This window comes from Furipterus horrens, unplaced genomic scaffold, assembly GCF_987537825.1.
Source record: "Furipterus horrens unplaced genomic scaffold, mFurHor1.1.pri manual_scaffold_4, whole genome shotgun sequence".
NCBI classification, from domain to species: domain Eukaryota; kingdom Metazoa; phylum Chordata; class Mammalia; order Chiroptera; family Furipteridae; genus Furipterus; species Furipterus horrens.
Window position 1 is genome coordinate 171,194,596 of NW_028327174.1, and position 21,682 is coordinate 171,216,277.

The following is a 21,682-nucleotide window of genomic DNA, read 5'->3' on the forward strand; positions in this document are numbered from 1 at the left end:
CATCTAGCTTCCCCTCTGTCCAGAAACAGGGAAGGGTTCAGAGAGAGGCGTTCTCTCTGCCACATAGCCACAGCCCAGCTTCCAACTTACCTGTGACTAGTCCAAGTACCCACCTCATCCCCAGATTTTTAGCCCCAAGAATGTTCACCCATTTCAGGAAAACCCTACTGTTTGTTAACTATTGTCAATGGAAGTGGGGTTCTTGTGGTGTCCAAAGGAAAAGAGTTTCCTGAGACCCACTCGGGAGGATGGGACTCTGTGGTATGGTTTATTGATGATGTACCATTAAGGGGATTCCCTTCCTGGCTTCCCAAATCCCATCTTCACCTGTCTCACCATGGAAAAAGTCCACTCTCATCTAACAGGGCCAGGATGAAGGCCACTGCCCAGCGTTTATGCTCCTTATTAAAGTCCAGTTCAGTCCAGCATCCGCTAGCTTAGCGTGTGTTTCCAGCTGTAGTGCATTGCTGTGCTTTGGCATTCAGGCACCCTCCTGGAAGCCATGAAGAGAACAGGACCGTGCACTGTGTCAATGAGGGTCACAAGCAAGAGAGAGCGAGTGTCTTTGCTCCTCTGGGGTTATAAACAGGAGCTTGGGTCTGTGACAGACAGGTGCTTTCTCAAAGTGACCAATCAACTTCCCAGGGTTTTGCAGGCTTTGGATGGGTTTCGACCCCCTCATTAGACAGACGTGCCTCTAGTGGGCATCCAGCAGCACCTCTCCCCATACCCCCCAACCATCCGGTATGGAAGGTGGAGAGGGAGGAATGCCAATTCCCTTGGCAAAACAATACTCTTAATCCCATAGGGTGTGAAGCTGTAACTTCCTGGCAAGGAAGCGAGTGTATGTTCCCATGTTTATTAAGCTCAATGTCTAGTTGCCTTTGCTCCCCTTTTCTAGCTGCATGCTGGTAACATAACCACAGGCATGTGTGACCTCATTCCATTGTTAGCATGACAGCCACACCAGCATCTCACACCATCAGCTAGCATCTGGACAAGAGAGGAACAGAGAGAGTCACTTCGAGGGTTTTTCTCACCCCGTTCCCTGCCTTGAAGAGAAAGTTAAGGCATTTACTTTGTGCCAGACATTCAGGCCCTTATTCCCATTCACCCCCCAGTAGTAATAATAAACAGTGGGTATTAATATCCCCATTTTATAGACAAAGCAACTGTGCCTCAGAAAGTAACTTAACCTATCTGAGTCAGGGCCCAGATTGAAACCCAGAATACCTGCTTCCAACGCCTTTTAACCTTTGGGCGGTAAGTCTTTCCTTAGGGATTTCTTTCTAGAAACCTTCAGAAGGCTCCTGCCTGCTTTTTGCACAATCTCCCTGGGTAAAATGAAAATGAAAGGTCACTTCCCCCATGAATTTTGAGTGCCAGGCTTTCTTTTCTATGAGAATCCCCAGAACCCCTTTTAAGTTACTTGAATTTTAGGTGAAACAGATAGAAAATGTATTTTCAGAGGCATCTTGCATTTTGGATTCAAAGGAGTGTGAAGGTCAGGAATTCCTTTGATATTTTTTGTGTAATCTGGGGACAACACAATATATAAGCAAAGACCAGTGTTCCTAAACCCCCAGCCTACTTCCGGACCTTAAAGTCCCATCTATTTCACAAATGTGAAAAGGAAGGAGTTAGGCCTTATCTTTCCCTTTAGATTCCCCAGCTTCAGTGTTATATTCCACCAAGTCCTCAGTTACCCAAGGAATTTAAATTAGAATGGAAGAGGTTAGCATGTGAAACCCTTCAGGACTTCCCCAAGCTGAACAAGATAGAACGGACAACACACAATGAGGACAACGGAGCACTGAGTTTCAGGTTTTGGTTTATTTAGAGGCAGAGCCAAGAAGTTGTGGGTACTTCCTTCCACTCACACCTCCACGTCACAGCCTCCAGGACAGATATGTTTAAAAGAAGAATCATGGCTCTGGCTGGTGTGGCTCAGTTGGTTGGAGTGTCACCCCCGTAACCGAAAGGTTTCGGGTTTTATTCCCAGTCAAGTCACATGCATCAGTGCAGGTTCAATCCCCAGGGCAGGTGCATACAATCCCCGTCTGGGTGCGTGCGATTCTTGGTCAGGCACACACGGGAGGCAACCAATTGATGCATCTCCCTCACATCAATGTTTCTTTCTCCCTTCCTCTCTCCCTTCCTCCCTCTCTAAAAACAATGACAAAATGTCCTCGGGTGAGGATTAGAAATAAATTAAATAAATAAATAAATAAATAAATAAATGGAGAATCCTCTCAAAGAGTTGAGGGAACCACTTCTGGACTGGAGCAGATATGCATTTGTCACCCACGTTTTTCTGACCTGAATTTAAAAGTTTTTAAACAGCGCATGAATGAACACTTCCTTCACAGGAGAACATGAAAGCGAAACTAACAAAACACACTTGCAGGTTCTAATTATCCTTCCCCTTCCTTGTTTCCTCTTCCTGAGTTGCGTTAGCCAGCATTTTGTTTGCAGCCTTTGAGCAGTTACTACCTGTTACGGATTGAATTATGCGCACCACCACCACACACCCCAAAAAGATAATTTGAAGCCCTAACTCCAGAAGATCAGAATGTGACCATATTTGAAAACAGTTTTACCAGATGCAATCAGATTAAAATGAGGCCTATAGGGTGGGTCCTAGTTCAGTCTGACTGGTGTCCTTATAAAAAGGGGAAATTAGCAGACGCAGATGTGCACAGAGGGAAGACCATATAAGGAAAAGCAGGGATGAGTGTATGTAAAGGTGTGGGATTGGAGTGGTGCATCTGCATCCAAGGAACACCAAAGGTTGCCAGCAACTGCTCCAAGTGAGGGAGATGCTAGGAAGATTCCCCTCCAGGTTTCGGAGGGAGGGTAACCCCGCCGACACCTGGATTTCGGACATCCAGCCCACAGGACCCAGAGAGTAAATTTCTGTTGTTTGAAGCCACGCAGTTCGTTAGAGCAGCTCTAGCAAACTAATATAGCTACCTGCACCTAACCCTTACAAAATACACATTTAGGATAAAGGGAGATGGAGAATTTCAGTTCATCTATCATAGGTAGAATGACATATTTTCCGAAGGTAGCTGCAGCACCACCCCCTGGCCTTCATGTGTGTCTAGACCCTGGAAATTCCTCCATCAAGAGATGGAGTCTGAATCCTCTTTCCTTGCATCTGGATGGGTTTAGGACTCACTTTTGATGCTGTGTGACTTCTGAGGCAGCTTCCGCCCTGCTTGCCGGAACACTTGCCTTGGAGCTGTGGGCTGTTGTGTAAATAATAGTCCACTTGTCCTGAGTCTGCCACGCTGTGAGGAAGCCCAGCTAGTCCACACAGAGACCACATGGAGACCTGAGACTATCTGATGAGAGATGCCCAGACCATTACCAGGTGCTCCAGCCATCCTACAGGTTCAGCTTCAGCCACTATCTGATGGTACCCATGGCAGACCCTGAGCCAGAGCTGCCCAGCCAGCCCTTCCTGGATTCCTGATCCATAGAAACCAAAAGATTTTTAAAAATTGATTATCATGTTTAAAGATACTAAATCTTGTTACACAGCAATAGAAAACTAGAACAGTTAATGTGTTCTGTGCTTTGCATTGGTTGCTTTCCCTTGATTTTAATTTTAAAAATGTATTATTCTGAATAAATAAATTTGTATTTAGAGCAAATGGAACACAACCAAAAAATCTCAGTGGCTTAACGTGATAGGATTTATTTCTCATTTGCTCAGAGTCCGATGTGGATGTTACAGGTTGGGTGTCTCTCCCTCAGTGACTCAGGGATCCATATTCTTCAACCGAATGTCTCTGCTGTTCCCTTGGGGGCCTCTGCTGTGTTCAGGTGGCCAAAGAGAGAGGAGAGAGAGAGAGTGGAGGATTGTGCAGGGTGTTTCAGGAGCCAGGCCTGAAAGTAACACACATCATTTTGGTTCACTTTCCCCTGGCTAGAACTACTCTTGGACTCCAGGGAGCTGGAAGGTGCAGATTAGCTCTGCATCCAGGAGGAAAGGGTAAGTTTGTGGGAGCATAGCAACAGATTGGCCACACCCACACACAGACTTATAGAACCTTCAAGTATCACACCTGAGAGATCAGCTTCTTTCTGTGTGGTCCATCAGCGTCAGGATCACCTGAGTGACCTGTTCAAAGGCAGGTTCTAGGGCCCCGCTCCTGAGTCCAAACCTCAGTAAGTGGGTTCTAAAAATTTGCATTTTTACCAAATTCTCCCAATTATTGTTATGTACACTAAGGTTATTTAGAAAGTCACTTTACCCAATTGTTAAACCCTTCTACTATACAGGTGGCAAAGTTGAGGTCCAGAGAAGTGAGGTGGCCTCCATAATTTCTTTTCAGTCACCCACAACCTAAGTACAGAGCTGAGATTGAGGGGGTGGAGGGGCTGTGAGCTAAGGCCCATCCAATCCTCTTGCCATGTTACCTCCCAAGGTTCAGTGTCATAGCAGGCCAGGACCCACATAGGGTCTGCCCTGGGAGAGCGTGCTTGCTGAATTGTTCCATTGGCCCCAATGTACCAGCCACACATACTTGTTCTGTGACACCAAATGGAGAAACTCAGCCCAACACTGAAGAATCGTGTTGACCTTGAAATGGCTCATCAAGTATAGTTTGTAGCCAAGAATTTTCTGAAGTTTCTGTTATTACCAGACACAGTCCAGAATCAAATCCTGTTATGTCTTGCACAATTCCTAGCAAGAGTTAGGAACTCCGAATAGTGTTTTATTTTAGAAATTGGAATCCTGTGGTACTTTCCCTTATGTCACTCCAAAGGCCCAATTTGTTTTTAAAGCTGTAACATGTCCTAATGACACTCCATTACGGCTGGCATTGGTGGGAGGGAAAGGAATGGGAGGAGAGGGAAACTTCATATTTTCCAGCTCTCTTGGCAAAAGCAGCCAGTGCTTATTAGCATTCATTTCACACCGTTTCCATGATAATGCTATAATTTAAAACACTCTGACTCAAAGACCTAATAAAGGAGGTTAGACTTACTTTCTAAATTGGCTGCACAGGTTGCTCATCTCTCTCTCTCTCTCCATCCATCCATCTTCCTTCTCTTAAACAAAATCTAAAACTTGGAACAAAGAGTGAAGGTGCCAAGGGTTTGCCTGATCCCTTTGTTAACGTTAGTCGGTTCTTCAGCAACAACGTTGTAAGCACTTGCGTTCCGGTTCTGAGCGTAGTATGTGCAAATACCTGTGTGAAAAAATCCTCAGTTCCCTATCTGTCTTCTGAGATTTGGGGGCGGGGGGCCTAAGTGGGGGTAAATTGTCAAATGGTGCTTGTCATGCTCCACAAACCCTGGTTAAAATCACTTACTTTCAATGACTTTGATAAATGACTGAAGATTTTGTAAGTAGAGGTTCATGGCTAAAACATCTGCCTTCCCGTATCGGTGTGAAGGAGGCATATGTATGTAGGGCATCTGGGGCAGCAGAAAGCCAGCGATGCATCCAGGCCCAGTGAAATGGGGGCTCCCCTTACCTTGCTGATGTCTAGCTAAACGATTTGGCTTCCTGATGATGTGGACCCCGTCATGAAGAACACGAGATTTGAACAGGACCTGCAAGCAGGGTAGAGAAGAAAACTAGAGATGGCCCAGGCCTCCTGTCTCTCAGCTTTGACCAGGCATTGCTACTGTGCAGGCTGGTCCCTCCCTTGGGGACTCCAGGGTCTCCCTTCTGTGATCAGGAAGCACTGTTGGAGCTGAGCTGCTCAGCACAAGAAGACTGAATAGTGGGGCACACAGTGGCCATGTCAGTCAGGAAAGAGGAGCAAAGGCCTGGCCTGGGGCAGCAGTGGGGCTCCTAGGAAGGACCTGGGCCTCCACACTGTGCCAAGCTGTTCGGGTGCTCCCAGATTGTCCCCAACTCCAGGCAGCCAAACCCCAGTTGTTTCTCCATGTCAGGAAACCAGCAGCCCCTGTGAACAAGAGGGCATGGGGAAGGCCCTGGAGGGGGTCAAAGAGAGGAGACACTGGGACTGGACACCAGAGTCACAGGAGAAGCCCCTCTCGGGAGTGCAGCGGTCGGGCCACGCCCATGGACTTGAGCAGGCAGAGGGAAGAAGCAGGACGGACTTTCACGGTGGCGCCTGCCTGGGGGGCGGGCATGGCACTCTGCAGGAAAGGCGGTTTCCTTCTTTTATTATCATACCAATTCCGCTGCTGGGCTTCAGCCTCCCACCAGACCAGGCTGCCAGTTGCTTTATGTATATTTAATCCTCAAAACCCTGAAACTAATAGCTCCTATTATTCCTGTGTGGTGAGAAAAAGGAGACTCAGAGAGAAGGACTTACCTTCTGTCTGCAGAATGAAGATTGGAGCCCATGTGCCAGCTGGGGGCCCACAGTGCTGTGGTCACACTAAGTGCTGGCCCCCAGCGCCAGAAAACACAAAAGCAAACAGATGCTGCCGCCTCTTTCTCAGCATGGGTCGGATAACAATTTCCTGTGCTTCCTCCTTTCTGTTTCCTGTAGTTGAAGGAGCCCCTCTTTGTTATTGTTGGTTGTAAGAGGAATAAGAACATAGAAAAGTGAGAAGCAGAGGGTTCACGGGATTGCGTGAGAGCCAGCCCAGGGAACATGGACTGTGGAGAGGGGAGGGCAGCAGGGCCCAGAGGCTGCAGACAGGAAGCCCACTACCCCGGGAGTCCTGCCAACTACAGGCCTCTGCCACCCAGCGGGGCTCCTGGCCTTCCTCACTGGCTCTGGCTGGGACACATCGCAGATCTGACAGAGCCCTCTGCTTGGGTTCCAGAGGTGGAGAAGCCATCTAGCCCTCTGGATAAACATCCCAAAGTTCAATATCAGAGGGAGGCCTTGCCACAGAAGCAGGCAATTAAGACTTTCAAAAAGGGTCCTTGGTGTTTAGTGTGCTGATAGTTACCTGGGTGCTTGTTTAAAAATGCTGCGTTTCCTCATCCCCACTCTTAGAAATTCTCAGCCAGCAGTTCTGAAGTGAGCCTCAGAATCTGCATTGTTAAAGCACCCCAAGCAATTCTGATCCCATGGACCCTGGACCAGGCAATAAAGACACTGACTTGGAGGGTGAAGGGGAAGAATCTGAAACTTCTCTTTAAGAAAACAGCTGTTTTTGTTGTTACAGTCTGATCCCATGAGCACCAGCTGTAGAAGTAGGTAAAATGCGTATGGAGTTGTCTTGCCGAAAGAAAGATAATGAGCACAGCAGTTATGTGCATAATTGCAGTTAATTATTATGTTGTGAATGTATGTTTAAACAATAAACATTAACTTATAAAAAGTCTTATTAAAAGTTCCCTGTTACTTGCCATTAATCGGGAGATTATTCCTTTATCCTCTTCATAAAAATATTTTGATCTCTTGCTGTGTGACTGCCACTGTGCGAGGTGGTGGGGGGCAGCGGGGGCAGCAGTGGGGCTGACCTCTGCCCTTCAGGGGCTTCCAGTCTGGCCAGGGAGAGTGATTAAATATTCAACAACCATGTGCATTTTAATTTTGTGTAAGTTTTTTCTTACTAGTTAAGGTATTTGTTAAATTAATTACTAAATATAATTGTTATTGTTCTATTTAAATATGATTTCATAAATATATACAGATTTGCTTATAAAAATACAAAAGGAAAATCCTTATCAGGCTATATATTGTGATTTGAGGTTTTTAAAAAATGGTTAACATACAGATTATGAACTTTCCAGCTACTCTCTGATTGAGCTAGGAAGCTGTATTTTTAATAAATTCTATACAAAGTTGACTTGTAGTTTTGTTTCTTAGTCAGTGATTTAAGACTTCACTTTTAAATATATTTAATTAAACTATTTTAAGGATACATTGACTTTCCCCCCATCACATCTCTGATTCCTCCCCTCATTTGTGAATATAGCACCATTAGGAAAATGGTACCCAAGTGCTTTCAAGCACAAATGTATCTGAATGCAGATTTCTCATCCAGTGGTGAGAAGCACAGAGAATTCTGATTCCATGCTCAGCACATCCTTATGCTATTCCCTTGCCTGAAATTTGAGTGCACCAATGGTCTATGATAGAACAGATGAGTATGAAACAGAATTGTCATCAATAACATTTGCTTCTTGGTTTCCAGTGTTGCAGGCGGTGAGCTGTTTGACTTCTTAGCTGAAAAGGAATCTTTAACTGAAGAAGAAGCAACAGAATTTCTCAAACAAATTCTTAATGGTGTTTACTACCTGCACTCCCTTCAGATTGCCCACTTTGATCTTAAGGTATGTTGCTGAGTGTTAGCCACATAGAAGCTGATGGAAACCTGTGGGTTTAACAAATGGAATTACCAGTGTAAATTAACAAATGTATAATGAAAGCATGCCTCCTGCAGAGACTCCTAACTTTTTTGTGGAATAGAGGCTTAAGATTAATGATTTGCATTCAAGAATCACTGGGGAAGAACATAGGGGTATTCCCAGCCAGGTCTTTAAGCAAGCGGGCTGCTGTTAGTGATGGGACATTGTCAGCCAGGAGTGCAAGCTGTCTGCCCTGTCTCCGTCCCCCTGTGGCTGCAGAGTGTGTACGTGTAAGATAGAAGGTGCCTTGATCTCTACTCTTCCTCTTGATGCAAAGTCTTATGAGCCTGACTCTGTCACTGGCAATCAATCAAGCCAAATTCTAGAACTGGCTAAGTGGGGTCATGCCAGGCTGGAGGCAGGGCATTATGGAAGAAAATGTCATTCTCCCAATCATCACAGAGGTCATGGTCTCTTTGGGAAGGTAAGGCATCATGAGCAACAGGAAGTGACAAGGTTAAGATTCAAGGTACAATCCAAGGCAATGAAAAAATGGTCACAAAGCAGCATGTGATCAATTGCCAAGTGAGTGATTCAGATCATTGGAGCTAGGACAGGACTTCAGAGGAGGAAAGATTTCATTTATATTTATTGTAGGGAAGCTGTTAAGACCCCATCTCAATCCCCCCAACACACACTAATTAACACCCCAAAGATTCCTGTTGCAAATACCCATGGCTCTCTGCCCTGGAAGCTGGAAATGCCAAAGAGTAAATGCCCACAGAAGCAGCTCTTAGCAATAGAGGATGGAGAGATGGTCGATAGGCACCCTAACTCCTGCTTTAGTTGGAAAACTCTGAGCACTACTCTTTCTCCCCAAGTTCCTAAAAGGGATTAAGTTCCAGTCACTCCCATCTTGCTAAGGCACCTTGTATCAGCTTCCTTCTGCTTCTTGTCTCCCCATTTTTCTACCCAGTGGCCCCCACGTAAGTTACTTACACTGGAATCACTGTCACAGGTCTATTCCTGGGAGAACCTAAACCAAAGCATTTCTTTTTCCTGGTGTGTTCTTGCATGTACCCACTATACCTATTTTTCAGGTGTGTTCTTGCATGTACCCTCTATACCTATTTTTCTGGTGTTTTTTCAGGGGAGAGGAAGGATTATTCAACCACCTTGTTCTCAGCATAGTATATCATGGCTGCTATTTTTTTTTAATTGTAATAAAATAAAGATAACACATAATTTACCATTCCAACCATTTTTAAGTGTATGCAGTTCAGTGACATTAGTATATTCACACTGTTGTGCAACCATTACCACTCTCCATTTCTAGAACTTACTGATCTTCCCACACTGAAACTATGTATCCATTAAACAGGAACTCCCCATCCTTCTCCCACCGCAGCCACCAGTCTAGTTTGTGCCTCTGAATTTCCCCGTTGGAAGTACTTCATATAAGTGAAATCATATAATATTTATCCTTTTTTATCTGGCTTATTTCAGTTAGCATAATGTCTTTAAGGTTCTTCCATGTTGTATCATGTTTCAGAATTTACTTCCTTTCTAAGACTGAATAATAATATTCCATTAGATACATCTACCCCGTTTTGTTTATCCGTTCCCCTGTTGACTGACATTGGGTTTTTTCCACCTTTTAGTTATTATGACTATCGCTGCTATTAACATTACTGCACTATTTCTCTTTTTCTCTAAGCCTGAAAACATAATGCTTTTGGATAGAAATGTTCCCAAACCTCGGATCAAGATCATCGACTTTGGGTTGGCCCATAAAATCGACTTTGGAAATGAGTTCAAAAACATATTTGGGACACCAGAATTTGTTGGTAAGTTCCTTTGCTCCTGTGGTCATTTATTTCTCATAAACATTGTGATGGCAACATTGTCCCTGCTGCAGCATCATTTCCCTGGTACACGTTTCCGGTTTGTACATGTAGAGGCTATGTGTTGGTCCACTTCCTTCAAAAACTAAATGTGCATTTATTTCCTCTTAGCTCCTGAGATAGTCAACTATGAGCCTCTGGGCCTTGAGGCAGACATGTGGTAAGTAGCGTGCCCTTGATGTTGTCATTTTTCTGATTTGATATATTGTTCTTCTGACATTTGTTTTTGTTTCTGTTTTGTATCTAGGAGTATTGGGGTAATCACCTATATTCTGTAAGTACCAAAATCCACAACTCTTTCACTCTTTCTTTGAGACCATATGTTTTACTAATCAGTCACGTTGATCTCTTCAGCTTATGATGCTTTTTATGTAAATGTTCATTTTACACCCCCAGAACATGTTTAGTTTATACTAATTAACCATTTTCTCCTAATTCAAAATGAGTCATCAGAAACTGCAGCACAATCCCTGGAAAAAAGAATGTCTGTCCATCACTGAGAAAATTGCGAATGCTGTTCCAAATTAACGTTTTTTTTCTTTTGTGGTGTATTATGTCTATTGATTTGCAACTATTATACCATCCTTGCATCCCTGGGATGAATCCCAGTTGATCATGATGTACAATCTTTTTCATGTGTTGCTGGATCTGGTTTGCTAATATTTTGTTGAGGATTTTAGCATCTGTGTTCATCAGTGATATTGGCCTGTAGTTTTCTTTCTTTGTTGTGCCTTGACCTGGTTTTGGAATTAGGATAATACTGGCCTCATAAAAAGAGTTCGAGAATCTTCCCTCTTCTTGGATTTTTTGGAATAGTTTGAGAAGGGTAGGAGTTAGTTCCTCCCTGAATTTTTGGTAAAATTCACGTGCGAAGCCATCCAGTCCGGGGCTTTTGTGTGCCAGGAGATTTTTGATTGTCACATTAACTTTTTAAATGCATCCTTTGCATTAAGCTGAAGCTTTTGTGCATGACCATTAAAATGTCCTATAAAATGTAATGGAATTCTAAAGTGATTGTCCAAGCACCAGATTATAATCTTATTCCTCATTCCCTTTATCAGATATTATGGGAATGAAATGACAACACAGGAGGTAATTGTTCATGTTCTGTGTCCCACTTTATTGACAGCCTAAGTGGGGCCTCACCTTTCCTCGGAGACACTAAGCAAGAAACATTAGCAAATGTATCTGCTGTCAACTATGAGTTTGAGGAAGAATACTTCAGTAATACCAGCGCCCTAGCCAAAGATTTCATAAGAAGACTGCTTGTCAAAGATCCAAAGTGAGTATCAGTCATTTCGGAAAGGTGCTCAGCCATGACCTCAGCCAGATGAGGGTTAGTCCCTATTCTGTGCACATGGCCACGTTTCTGAGGCCCTGGTTGTTTGCTCCTGGCAAAGGGCAGTGTGCCATGTGAAATGCCTCAGAAAATGCAGTCAGGGTCCTTTCTACCTGCTCAGTCAGTCCTGCAGGCAGAGTGACATAAGTACACAAAGACTCATATTGTTTTCAGTTTTCTTCCATGAAGCAGGCCCCAGCTGCATTTTCTAGAACTTCTGTTTTGTACGCTCAGCCAGCATGGAAACAACATGTTTGCTTCTATGGTCACAGTATTTTTCTTTTTTTTCTTTCCCTCCTCCCCACAAAGGAAGAGAATGACAATTCAAGATAGTTTGCAACATCCCTGGATCAAGGTAAGTTGCGTATTGTGATTGGTTTGGGTATTAAAGGGCATTCCGAAATCCATTTATTCTCAGTTATTACTAGTAACTGTGGGTTCTAAACATAGGGCACCTCTGGAGTGTTCTGTTTACCACTGGTGCCATATTTTAACACAACTAACAGATGAAAGTATGCTAATGATACTGGAGGTGGAGAGGAGAAAGCTATCACAAATCAGGATCGTAAACAGGGAGCTGAAGGTCAAGTCTATTCAATAGTCATATTTGGTTTGACCTATGGGATGTTGGGCCAAACAATATTTTTAAAAATTTTTTGAATTAATACCCAGCATTTAAATATATCAAATCTGGATTTCCAACTTCTTTTGAAAAGTTTAAAGATCTACCAAAAGTGAGTCCTCATTCCAGGAGGCCACCAGAAACTTGGCACAGCTGCCTTTGTGCTAGAGCCTGTGGCTGCCCCCTTGCATATTACACCTTCACATTACCTACCTGTCAGCATTTAGATTAAAGAACTGAAATTGCTACGGATGAAAAAAGGGGGATCCTATGGAAAGTAACCTCACTAGGTGATCTGATCACAAATTCCTAAGTGGGCAGGTCGTAGTGGGTAGTCATGCCCCAGGCATATAATGTTTTTTTGTTTGTTTTTTACTTATTGCTTAATAAATTTTATTAGCATGGCTAATTCTTGGAAGATATGCAATAATAAAATTTGGAAGTGTTTATACATTACTTCTTTCAGTTAACCTAGCCATTTTATTGATCAGACAACAGTAGTCTTTCAATTTCCTGACTAATCAAATATTATATACTGTAAATTATATAAAAAAGAAAAAGAACCAACATGTTAGAAATCAAATTCATATCTAGATGTTTTTAAACAGAGGTCAAAGAAATACTTCTACAAGATTGCATATATTGTAATAAGGTGCAGAACCAGTGTATTCAGTTAATCTAAAGTAATTATCTCCTGAGAATGCAATCTGTGAGAGAGGTTCGTCCTAGCAACATTGTTACCAGACAGGGGGCCTAGTGTGTGAGTGATTGACTTTTTACAGGAAAGATTTCCCAACACGAGTCCAGGTGACTGTGAGGATCCATTTATTAAAGTTGGGAACAGTAAAATAAGGGAGGGCTTAGCATAGAAGAAGCAACAGGTGAACCTAGGCTGGGCTGCCTTAGCTCACGGGGAAGTCAGAGAAAAGGGGGCCTTGGGGACAGCTTCAGGGGATTAGCCTGGGACAAGCTGCCAGCTGCCCGTTGCTAGGCATATAACTTTTTTATTACCTTAAGCAAGCATGTCCATTGTTGCTGTGCATCTGTGTTAACACACCTTTGAAATGAGGGGTAACCACCTTCAAGAGCATATTACAAAAATTAAAAAAAAAAAAAAGAAAGAAAGACCTGAAGTTGCTTCAGCTAGGACAGACTGGCCTGAGGGTGGGGAAACATGGCAGTTACAGAATAAAATCTTGGAACCAATTAGCAGATTGTGATGCAATGACTTGCATTACAGAAGTAGGAGTGGGGCAGTCAGAGAACTCTTTGCCTGTTCAGGGTCCCAGTGCTTGCCTGGGCTCCCCTAGAAAGCGATGGTATGTCTTTTTTTCAGAGGTAGAGCTGCATGGCTTCCTGGAAAAGATGAAGTAAAAGGCATTCCAATGCTATCAGACAGGCTGAATTCACTGACCTCTGAAGTCCCGCCCAGCTCTAAATTACTTGATGATATTCAAGTTCAAATGTTTCATAACATGGCCTCCCCATGCATCTGGCCATCCCCAAACTGCCTTATGCAAAGTTGGGATTCAGGTTGGCCCATGCTCAACTTTTCAACTTTCCCCCAAGATCCAGTCTTTACAGGTCATATCAAACCCTCAGCCACAGAGTTAGCCTCTGCAGACTAGGTTCCTAGATCTTGCCTATTATCTCAACTTGTTTTGATATTTCAGCAAGGTGAATGTGTAAGCAAGCATCCCAAATAATGAGAGGTTTCAAAAAGTTGTCATGTAACACATTTCTGTAATTTGAGAGCTCTTAATTTTTTTTTCTTGGACTTTCATTTCAGCCGAAAGATACCCAACAAGCACTTAGTAGAAAAGCATCAGCAGTAAACATGGAGAAATTCAAGAAGTTTGCAGCCCGGAAAAAATGGAAAGTAAGATTGTGATATAGAGGGATATACAAATTCTGTTACCTGTGCATTTCCAACAACTGTATGAGCTTTGATTGTCACATTATCTACCATTACCAGCTTGCCTGGGACCAAGGACACAGGGCAAGACCATTGCAAACCATGCTCCTCTGAGGTGGGGTCATGCCAGGGTTTTTCTAGGGTAAGATCTAATTCCTCAAACAGCAAAGAACTAAATATCGAGAGGGAAGGGATGTAGGAAATCCAGTTCTGCAGTTTAATAATGAAATACAGGTGGAGGCGTTCTTTCTGTTCTGTTGTCTTGATTTATAAGACCTGTAGAATTATTCTTTGAGGAAATATGATTCAACCTACTTATGGCTGCCCCTGAAGAATACATGCTGTCCACAGTGAACACCATCTCAAAGGCTGTCACTTGCACTAATTTGAGTATTGTTACATAAGCTCTCTCTCCTCCTCTCCCTCTGCCTTTATTTATCATCCTTTTCTTTTCTTTAAAGCAATCCGTTCGCTTGATATCACTGTGCCAAAGATTATCCAGGTCGTTCTTGTCCAGAAGTAACATGAGTGTTGCCAGAAGCGATGACACTCTGGTAAGCAAATTTGTTTGCCTTGGTGAGGTTCGTTCTTAGCACTGTGTGCTCAGGATGCCTAGGTTACTTGATTTGTTCAACAGCTCAGAAAATCTGAAGTCATATAAATGTGAGGCCTGCCCTTCTTCTCTCAGGGTAGGGAGCTGGGGTGGCTGATTTGATGTACTCTCTTGCTTCTTTCATCATTTTTCTTTGTGTTTTGATTGGCATCATAGCTACTCCCACCCCACTACCTCTAACACTGCCACTTACCTCCTCCCACACACACATTTTGGTAGAAGAGAGGCTGACCAGTAGAAGAAGGAAGAGCTCACTTTAATCTTTTTTTAAGATTTTATTTATTTATTTTTAGAGAGAAGAGAAGGAAAGGAAAAGGAGAGGGAGAAAAATATTAATGTGTGGTTGCCTCTCACATGCCCCCAACTAGGGCCCTGGCCCACAACCCAGGCATGTGCCCTGACTGGGAATCGAACCAGCAACCCTTTGGTTTGTGGGCTGGTGCTCAATCTACTGAACCACACTGGCCAGGGCTCATTTTAATTTTTATGAACTAAAATGAGAGCCTTCTGTTGCCACTGACCTGGGAGACCTTTGGATTATAATAGTACAAAAGGGGCAGACAGTCCTCCCCTTGAAAACACACACACACACACACACACACACTCACCATACACACACCCAGAAAAGCAAGGAAAATACGGTAAGGCATAATTGGTATAGTTGGTGGTAGACCAGAAGTCTAAATCCACTTGCTTTGTTGGCATTCTATTGTCTGTCCAAAGCCCTTGAGAACAACTCCGTAATTTTTTCCCCCTTAATCCAAACTGAAACCTAATCACAGATTAACTCTTCAGATACAATCAGACATATTTGAATTCAACAAGACTTTCCTCTGACAATCAGACAACAGGGCTTTGTTAACACTGGAGGTAAAGGGGACTCCAGGAAAGGCAGAAAGGGTGATTCTGTGGGAACCAGGCTACTCATGTAACTGAATAGTCGGCATTTCCTGAGTAGAACCTGGGGATTCCAAGGGCAGAATCACACATCAGCAGACACCGGCTCTTTATATTCCCCCTAAAGTCAGTGGTTTCCCTGATGCTTGAACTCTAGCCTTGTAGAGTAAAAAGAGATAGGAAATGTTAAAAAGAAAAAAGAAGTGGGAGAGAAGCAAGTTAGAAGAAGGGAGAGGAAGAGGAGGAAGGCTGGATTTGGGAATTGTGTGAGGCTGGCAGTGGGGCCAAAGAAAAAATAAAAACTATTAATCTAAGCAAGATGATGAGAATGATTAAATATTATCCATTAAAATCATCCTGAATCATCAGTTGGGTGAAATTATATTTACTGCAAGAAACGTTTAAGGTAGAAGAGGGACCTAGGGTGGTATAAGGAACTCCAGGTGGAAGGACTTCCTCCCAGACCTTGGTTCTCGTTCATCTCTATATCCTGGTGATCATGAGGACATGTTATAACAATCATTTTGTTGTCTCTCTCAAGGATGAGGAAGACTCTTTTGTGATGAAAGCCATCATCCATGCCATCAATGATGACAATGTCCCAGGCCTACAGCACCTCCTGGGCTCACTGTCCAACTATGATGTTAACCAACCCAATAAGGTCTGATGCTGTTCTATCAAGGATAGTAGAGGGTGGTAGTTACGGTGACTGTGCACCTCCAAGTCCAAGGTGGAGGGACCCCATTTGCTTCTTTGTTCTCACTTCTTGCTGCAAACTCCGTACTGTGAAAAAACTTCTGTTTAGAGAGTGAACTGACTTAGAAATAAGGTCTTTTTGCATTCAGGGCCTTTCTTCATGCAAGGCCATTCCTCAGGCACCAATTACACCTCTAACGATGAAATTTTAAATCTCATCCTGCAAATGAAAATGTCATCTCTGATTGTGAATCCAAAAGAGAACAGGTGCTATGTTCTGACTGTCTTCATTCATGTCCTTACACACCTGTTGAGACGTAGGAAGGTGTGTAGGACAGCAGTGAGGGTTTGGGCTTTTTCTTTCCTACCAAACCTGAAAAATAATATTGTTTTTCTTGCCTTTTCCAGCATGGGACACCTCCATTACTTATTGCTGCTGGCTGTGGAAATATTCAGATGCTGCAGTTGCTTATTAAAAGAGGCTCAAGGATCGATGTCCAGGATAAGGTCATAATTCTGTTTTATTGCAAATAAGTTAATTTTTTAAGTATTCCCAAATGTTTCTAATCCTAAAGGTAACAGAAAATAACATGTATGTTCCACTTCAGTTTCCTATAAAGGAAGATGAACTGCTCAAGTAGCCTGGTCCAATATAATATATGTTACAAAGAAAGAGGAAAACATCGACCTTCTTCTGGGCTCTGTTTTTGGATATCAGCCTTTGCATGTACACTACCCTAGATTTTTCTCTTCACCGATCACATTTACTCAACAGCATTATAAGGTGTCACATCTGGAAGTTTTAATTGCCTAATTAATCTCAACAGAAATGTATTTGTCTGCTTGTTTCTTAGGGCCACAGAGAAAGATGATGTGCTTTGAGATATAAATCACTTTGAAAGTATAGACACATTGATTGACAGCGGATAGTCATTACAGTGGATCTGTCATCAGCTTCCATAGACTTTCAATAGGACTGTCAAAGGACTAGATCTGGCCCTAGACAACACAGGGAATTCTAACCAGAAGTTCAAAGAAAGGTTTTAAGGGGGAAGAACCTTTTTATTTTGAAATAATTTGAGACTTACCCCCCAAAATCTACAAAGATAATACACAGAGCTCCCTTATCCCTTTCCCCCAGCTCCCTGGAATGTTAACATCTTACATCACCTCGGTCCTTATGCAAAAATAATAAATGAAATGGGGGTGTTATTCCTCATGGAAGTTGCTTCTTGGGAGTTTGCCATCACATAGGAAGGGAAATAGAGTGTGTCTGAGTGACATGCATTCAGATCCATCAGCTCTCTGGAAACATGATTCCATGTTGCTTTTTGTACAGGGTGGATCCAATGCCATCTACTGGGCCTCTCGGCATGGCCACGTAGATACCTTGAAATTTCTCCATGAGAACAAATGCCCTTTGGATGTTAAAGACAAGGTAAGTCCCCTTCTCGTCTTAGGAACAAAGGAAAGGAATCAAAGGCTGCACTTGAGCTTCGGCCTGCCACGCACATCAAGACGATTAGTGAGACGGTGCATGTAAAGTAAGGCTTTGGGGGACAAAGATGTTATAAAAATTATTGACTCAGCAAGATACCTACTTTCACATTTATGTTTCATTCAGCCCATGCCACAACCTGCACCTGCACCTAGCAGTCCTCCCTTCTCGTCCATTACAGATTCTGCGGTGCAACCCTTCTCTGCTTCTAACACCTGCAGAATAATTTGTCATGTTTGGTCAGAGCTGTCACATACAGTTGTATGGTTTGTGCTCTGCACCGTATCTAAGAATGACATTCATATCAAAGACACTGAATTTATTATGACAGTTTTCTGTCAGGTGCCAATAAAGTACCTTGTTTTGCTTTGTTTTAATTAGTTTATTCTGGCAATTTTTTTAGCAGATATAAGTAAAATACTTTAAGGAAGTTGCTTCTATTACTAATTCACTGAAAATTATTGTGTGGGCTGAATAGTGATGTTTTAAAATCTCTGAGGATATAGGAAATGAAATTCTAAACATAGTGAAAACTGAAACATGTTAGTAAATAAAAATACGCATTTAAATATCTGTGTGATGAACCTGTTGTTAAAAGGGGGATTTTTGTGTTTAAAGAAATCACATAGAGGATCAGTAGATAAAGATGTTTGAAAACAGCCATCACAGACAAGAGAAAGCATTCTCCCCTGGGTGTTTATGACAAACACGAGCAGCCAGATATGTGGGTTTACCACCAGCTACGTGGTGGACAGTCCACCCGGGGTCCCTGGCCCAGGCATCAGAGGGGCATCTGTACGGAGAAGGGCAGGCCACCCAGTAGGGAAGATGTGGAGCCAGGGGTGTGTAGAGTGATCCTCCAGTCCCGTGTGTTGTGGTCCCCACAGCCTGCTTCCAGGGGTGCTCTGAATCTTGGGGTGTTTGTTTTGCAGTCTGGAGAGACAGCCCTTCACGTGGCAGCTCGCTATGGTCACGCCGATGTGGTTCAGTTACTGTGCAACTTTGGCTCCAATCCCAATTTCCAGGACAAGGTGGGTCATGGTGGCTGGTATCCTCTCTCCCTTCTACTCTCTGCATGGATGTACTCTCTGCATGGATGTACAGAGCCAGTGATGCGGCCCAGTCCTCTGAGCTTTATCCAAGTTCCTGGTTAGATTCCAGAGAGCAGAGCCTCAAGTAGAAGCATTATTAACATTCATTTATCTAAGCCTCTGGACAGCTCTATGTGGTGGGTTACTATTGCTATCATTCTCATTTTACAGAAGAGGAAACTGAGGCAGGGAGAGGTTCATACAGCTCCTAAGTGGTGAAGCTGGGGTTTGGGGTTCAAAACCACACAGTCTGTTTCCAGAGTCCGACAGTAACCACCATACTCGAATGGCCTCTCGTAGACAAACATGTTTCTAATGATGTCAGCCATGAATGCATAGCCCTAAAGCCCCAACAACAAGCCCTTTCCTTTTCTTAGGAGAGCACCGTTATTTTATTTGCCACAGCAATAATACATTTATGTGACTCATCTTTATGTTATATGCATGAGAGAAGCCATGAGGCATCAAGATTGTTAGAAGAATTCTTGTTCAAAGAAGCGCTCTCCTGTTAGTAATCTCAGATGAAGTAAATGAAGGCACTCTTATAAGAAAGATGCTAAAAATTCACCTACCCTGGGGCCGTATTGTTCAAAACAGCCGAGCTGTTGGTTCCGGTGCATTCCCAAAAGTCAGTTGCCACTCACATGCTGAGAATGCCAAATTCATCCAACACGCAAGTACTAAGGAAAGAAAACTAATGAGGGAGAGGCCCACCTTTGTTATTTCAGGTTACTGGTCCACCCCAATAGCAGTTTGCTCATTCTCTCCATTGCCTTGACTTTGCTGCTGAATTCAGCAGGGACTCTCATCAGGCTTGTGCTTACTTTCACGTTATTGCAGTCTCCTCCTCTACGCACTTGTCTCCTTGAGCAGGAAGAAGAAACCCCTCTGCACTGTGCTGCCTGGCACGGCTATTACTCTGTGGCCAAAGCCCTGTGTGAGGCCAGCTGCAACGTGAACATTAAGAACCGAGAAGGAGAGACACCCCTCCTGACAGCCTCTGCCAGGGGCTACCACGACATCGTAGAGTGTCTGGCTGAACACGGAGCCGACCTTAATGCCTCTGACAAGGTACTTTTTATGGGTGAATGTATCAGACTCACTGAGGAGTGATCTAGGGGTCTGGAGGGACCACAAACAAGGCTTTCTCAATTAGTTTACCTAAAATAAACTTGAATGCAGCAAATTGTAATTACCCTTTCTCTTCTCTGTTCCAAAGATTCCATGAACTTTTCTAGATTCTGTTTAATAATTAATATTTATCTGTGTCATGTAACAGAATTTGTGAATTGGCCAGATTACTCAAGTCTCTTTTTTATTTTTAGCCTTTTTAGCTTGGAGCAGATACAGTGATGATGCTGAGCCTAAGACAATCTTCATTTAGGACTAAAATTAGCAACACACTATTAATTTGTAGATAAAAAAAATAGGTGACTTATTTATTTCGTTCACCTACTATTTTGTCGGAAAACAATAAACCATTCTTATTTCTCTATTCTAGGCCAGGTATTCCTTTTTTAATTAAACAATTCAACATAATCTGTTTTTATTGTTAACCTGTACTTAAAATGAGGCTGAGGGGGTGCCGTGTGTAGTTAGATTTGGACACTGTAGTTAATTTAGTAACTGCCATTTGTGGAGTATTTTCATGGTACAGAGAAGTGGTTCTCAACTAGGGGCGACCTCGCCCTCAAGGGACATTTGGTAATGGCTGGAGACATTTACTGGTTGTCACGCCATGGGTGGGTGTTACTCCTGGCATCTAGTAAAGACCATTGGTGCTGCTTATATCCTACAAACCCACAGGAGAGGACAAAATATCAATATGCTGAGATTAAGAAACCCTAGAACAACAGATAAGTCATAGAATTATTTCCAAACCCTCTACCCAGCTCCTGAAACTCAGCCCATCTGCTCACCAAGGATTCTGTAATAGGTAGAAGGAATTCTCAGGCTGCTCTTTAGTGAGATACAGAGGTTAAGCATGTTATATTTGCTTTTCATATATATGACAGCCCTCAAGCATATTACTTCACATCGCTTTCTCAGTTTCTCCTGGTTTAAAGATTGCTGAGCAAATGTTTTGAAAAGTATTTTTCACCTACTGGATAAAATAGGCTATTGGAGTACCAACAATTCCTTAAGTCTATATATTCAGAGACAAAAATGTCAAGTCTTTCTGTCCTGTGGTACTGGCCAAGCCTAGATTAATCATGCTGATGGTGAGCATAGTCTGATCATTCAGAAAGGAATGTATGGAGCCTCTCCCCGACCCCACTCCCACAGGAGTAAAGCTTGTGGTTTCTAATCCTCCATCTGGCTTTGTAGTAGGGATCCTGTTGCCAACTACACCTAGTCTGATGGCAGCTAGAAAGGCAAGGCCAGGTGCCTAAGTGAAAGTGCTCATGGCCCCGGGTGTCTGTTACAGGATGGACACATTGCTCTTCATCTTGCTGTGAGACGATGTCAGATGGAGGTCGTTCAGACTCTCATCAGCCAGGGCTGTTCTGTCGATTTCCAAGACAGGCATGGCAACACCCCGCTCCACGTGGCCTGCAAAGACGGCAATGTGCCTATTGTGGTGGCCCTCTGTGAAGCCAAATGCAATTTGGATATCTCAAACAAGGTAATGCTGGAGGGAAAGATCCCTGAAGGGCCAGTGTCTGTTGACCTGCTTCTGGATTCTGTCCAAGTTTCTCTTTGTGTTTCTTCATTGTTCAGTCAAGTGTTACTCATGTGGACCTGTTCTTTTTTATAGGACTCTCCACTTTAAGTCATATCTTACATATGACTTTTAAATAACTTTGTAACAGAAGGTAATTACATTAATAAGTGCTTCCTACCTAACCTGGTTTACTACTTATG

General features: G+C 43.2%; 1 protein-coding gene across 3 annotated transcripts in view; it reads left to right on the plus strand.

Moving 5' to 3' along the window:
- DAPK1 (death associated protein kinase 1) overlaps positions 1–21,682 on the plus strand; it is a 181,415-nt gene that overhangs the window by 116,679 nt on the left and 43,054 nt on the right. For 2 of the 3 annotated variants that reach the window (XM_090274248.1, XM_090274247.1), the window contains exons 4-17: positions 8,089–8,227; positions 9,960–10,089; positions 10,258–10,306; positions 10,394–10,420; positions 11,276–11,428; positions 11,795–11,840; positions 13,897–13,986; positions 14,484–14,576; positions 16,074–16,193; positions 16,637–16,735; positions 17,568–17,666; positions 18,659–18,757; positions 19,691–19,888; positions 21,246–21,443. In XM_090274248.1, coding sequence (XP_090130374.1) covers positions 8,089–8,227; positions 9,960–10,089; positions 10,258–10,306; positions 10,394–10,420; positions 11,276–11,428; positions 11,795–11,840; positions 13,897–13,986; positions 14,484–14,576; positions 16,074–16,193; positions 16,637–16,735; positions 17,568–17,666; positions 18,659–18,757; positions 19,691–19,888; positions 21,246–21,443 — 1,540 coding nt within the window. The remainder of the gene's footprint in view (positions 1–8,088; positions 8,228–9,959; positions 10,090–10,257; positions 10,307–10,393; positions 10,421–11,275; positions 11,429–11,794; positions 11,841–13,896; positions 13,987–14,483; positions 14,577–16,073; positions 16,194–16,636; positions 16,736–17,567; positions 17,667–18,658; positions 18,758–19,690; positions 19,889–21,245; positions 21,444–21,682) is intronic. The other variant, XM_090274249.1, reaches the window with a different exon arrangement.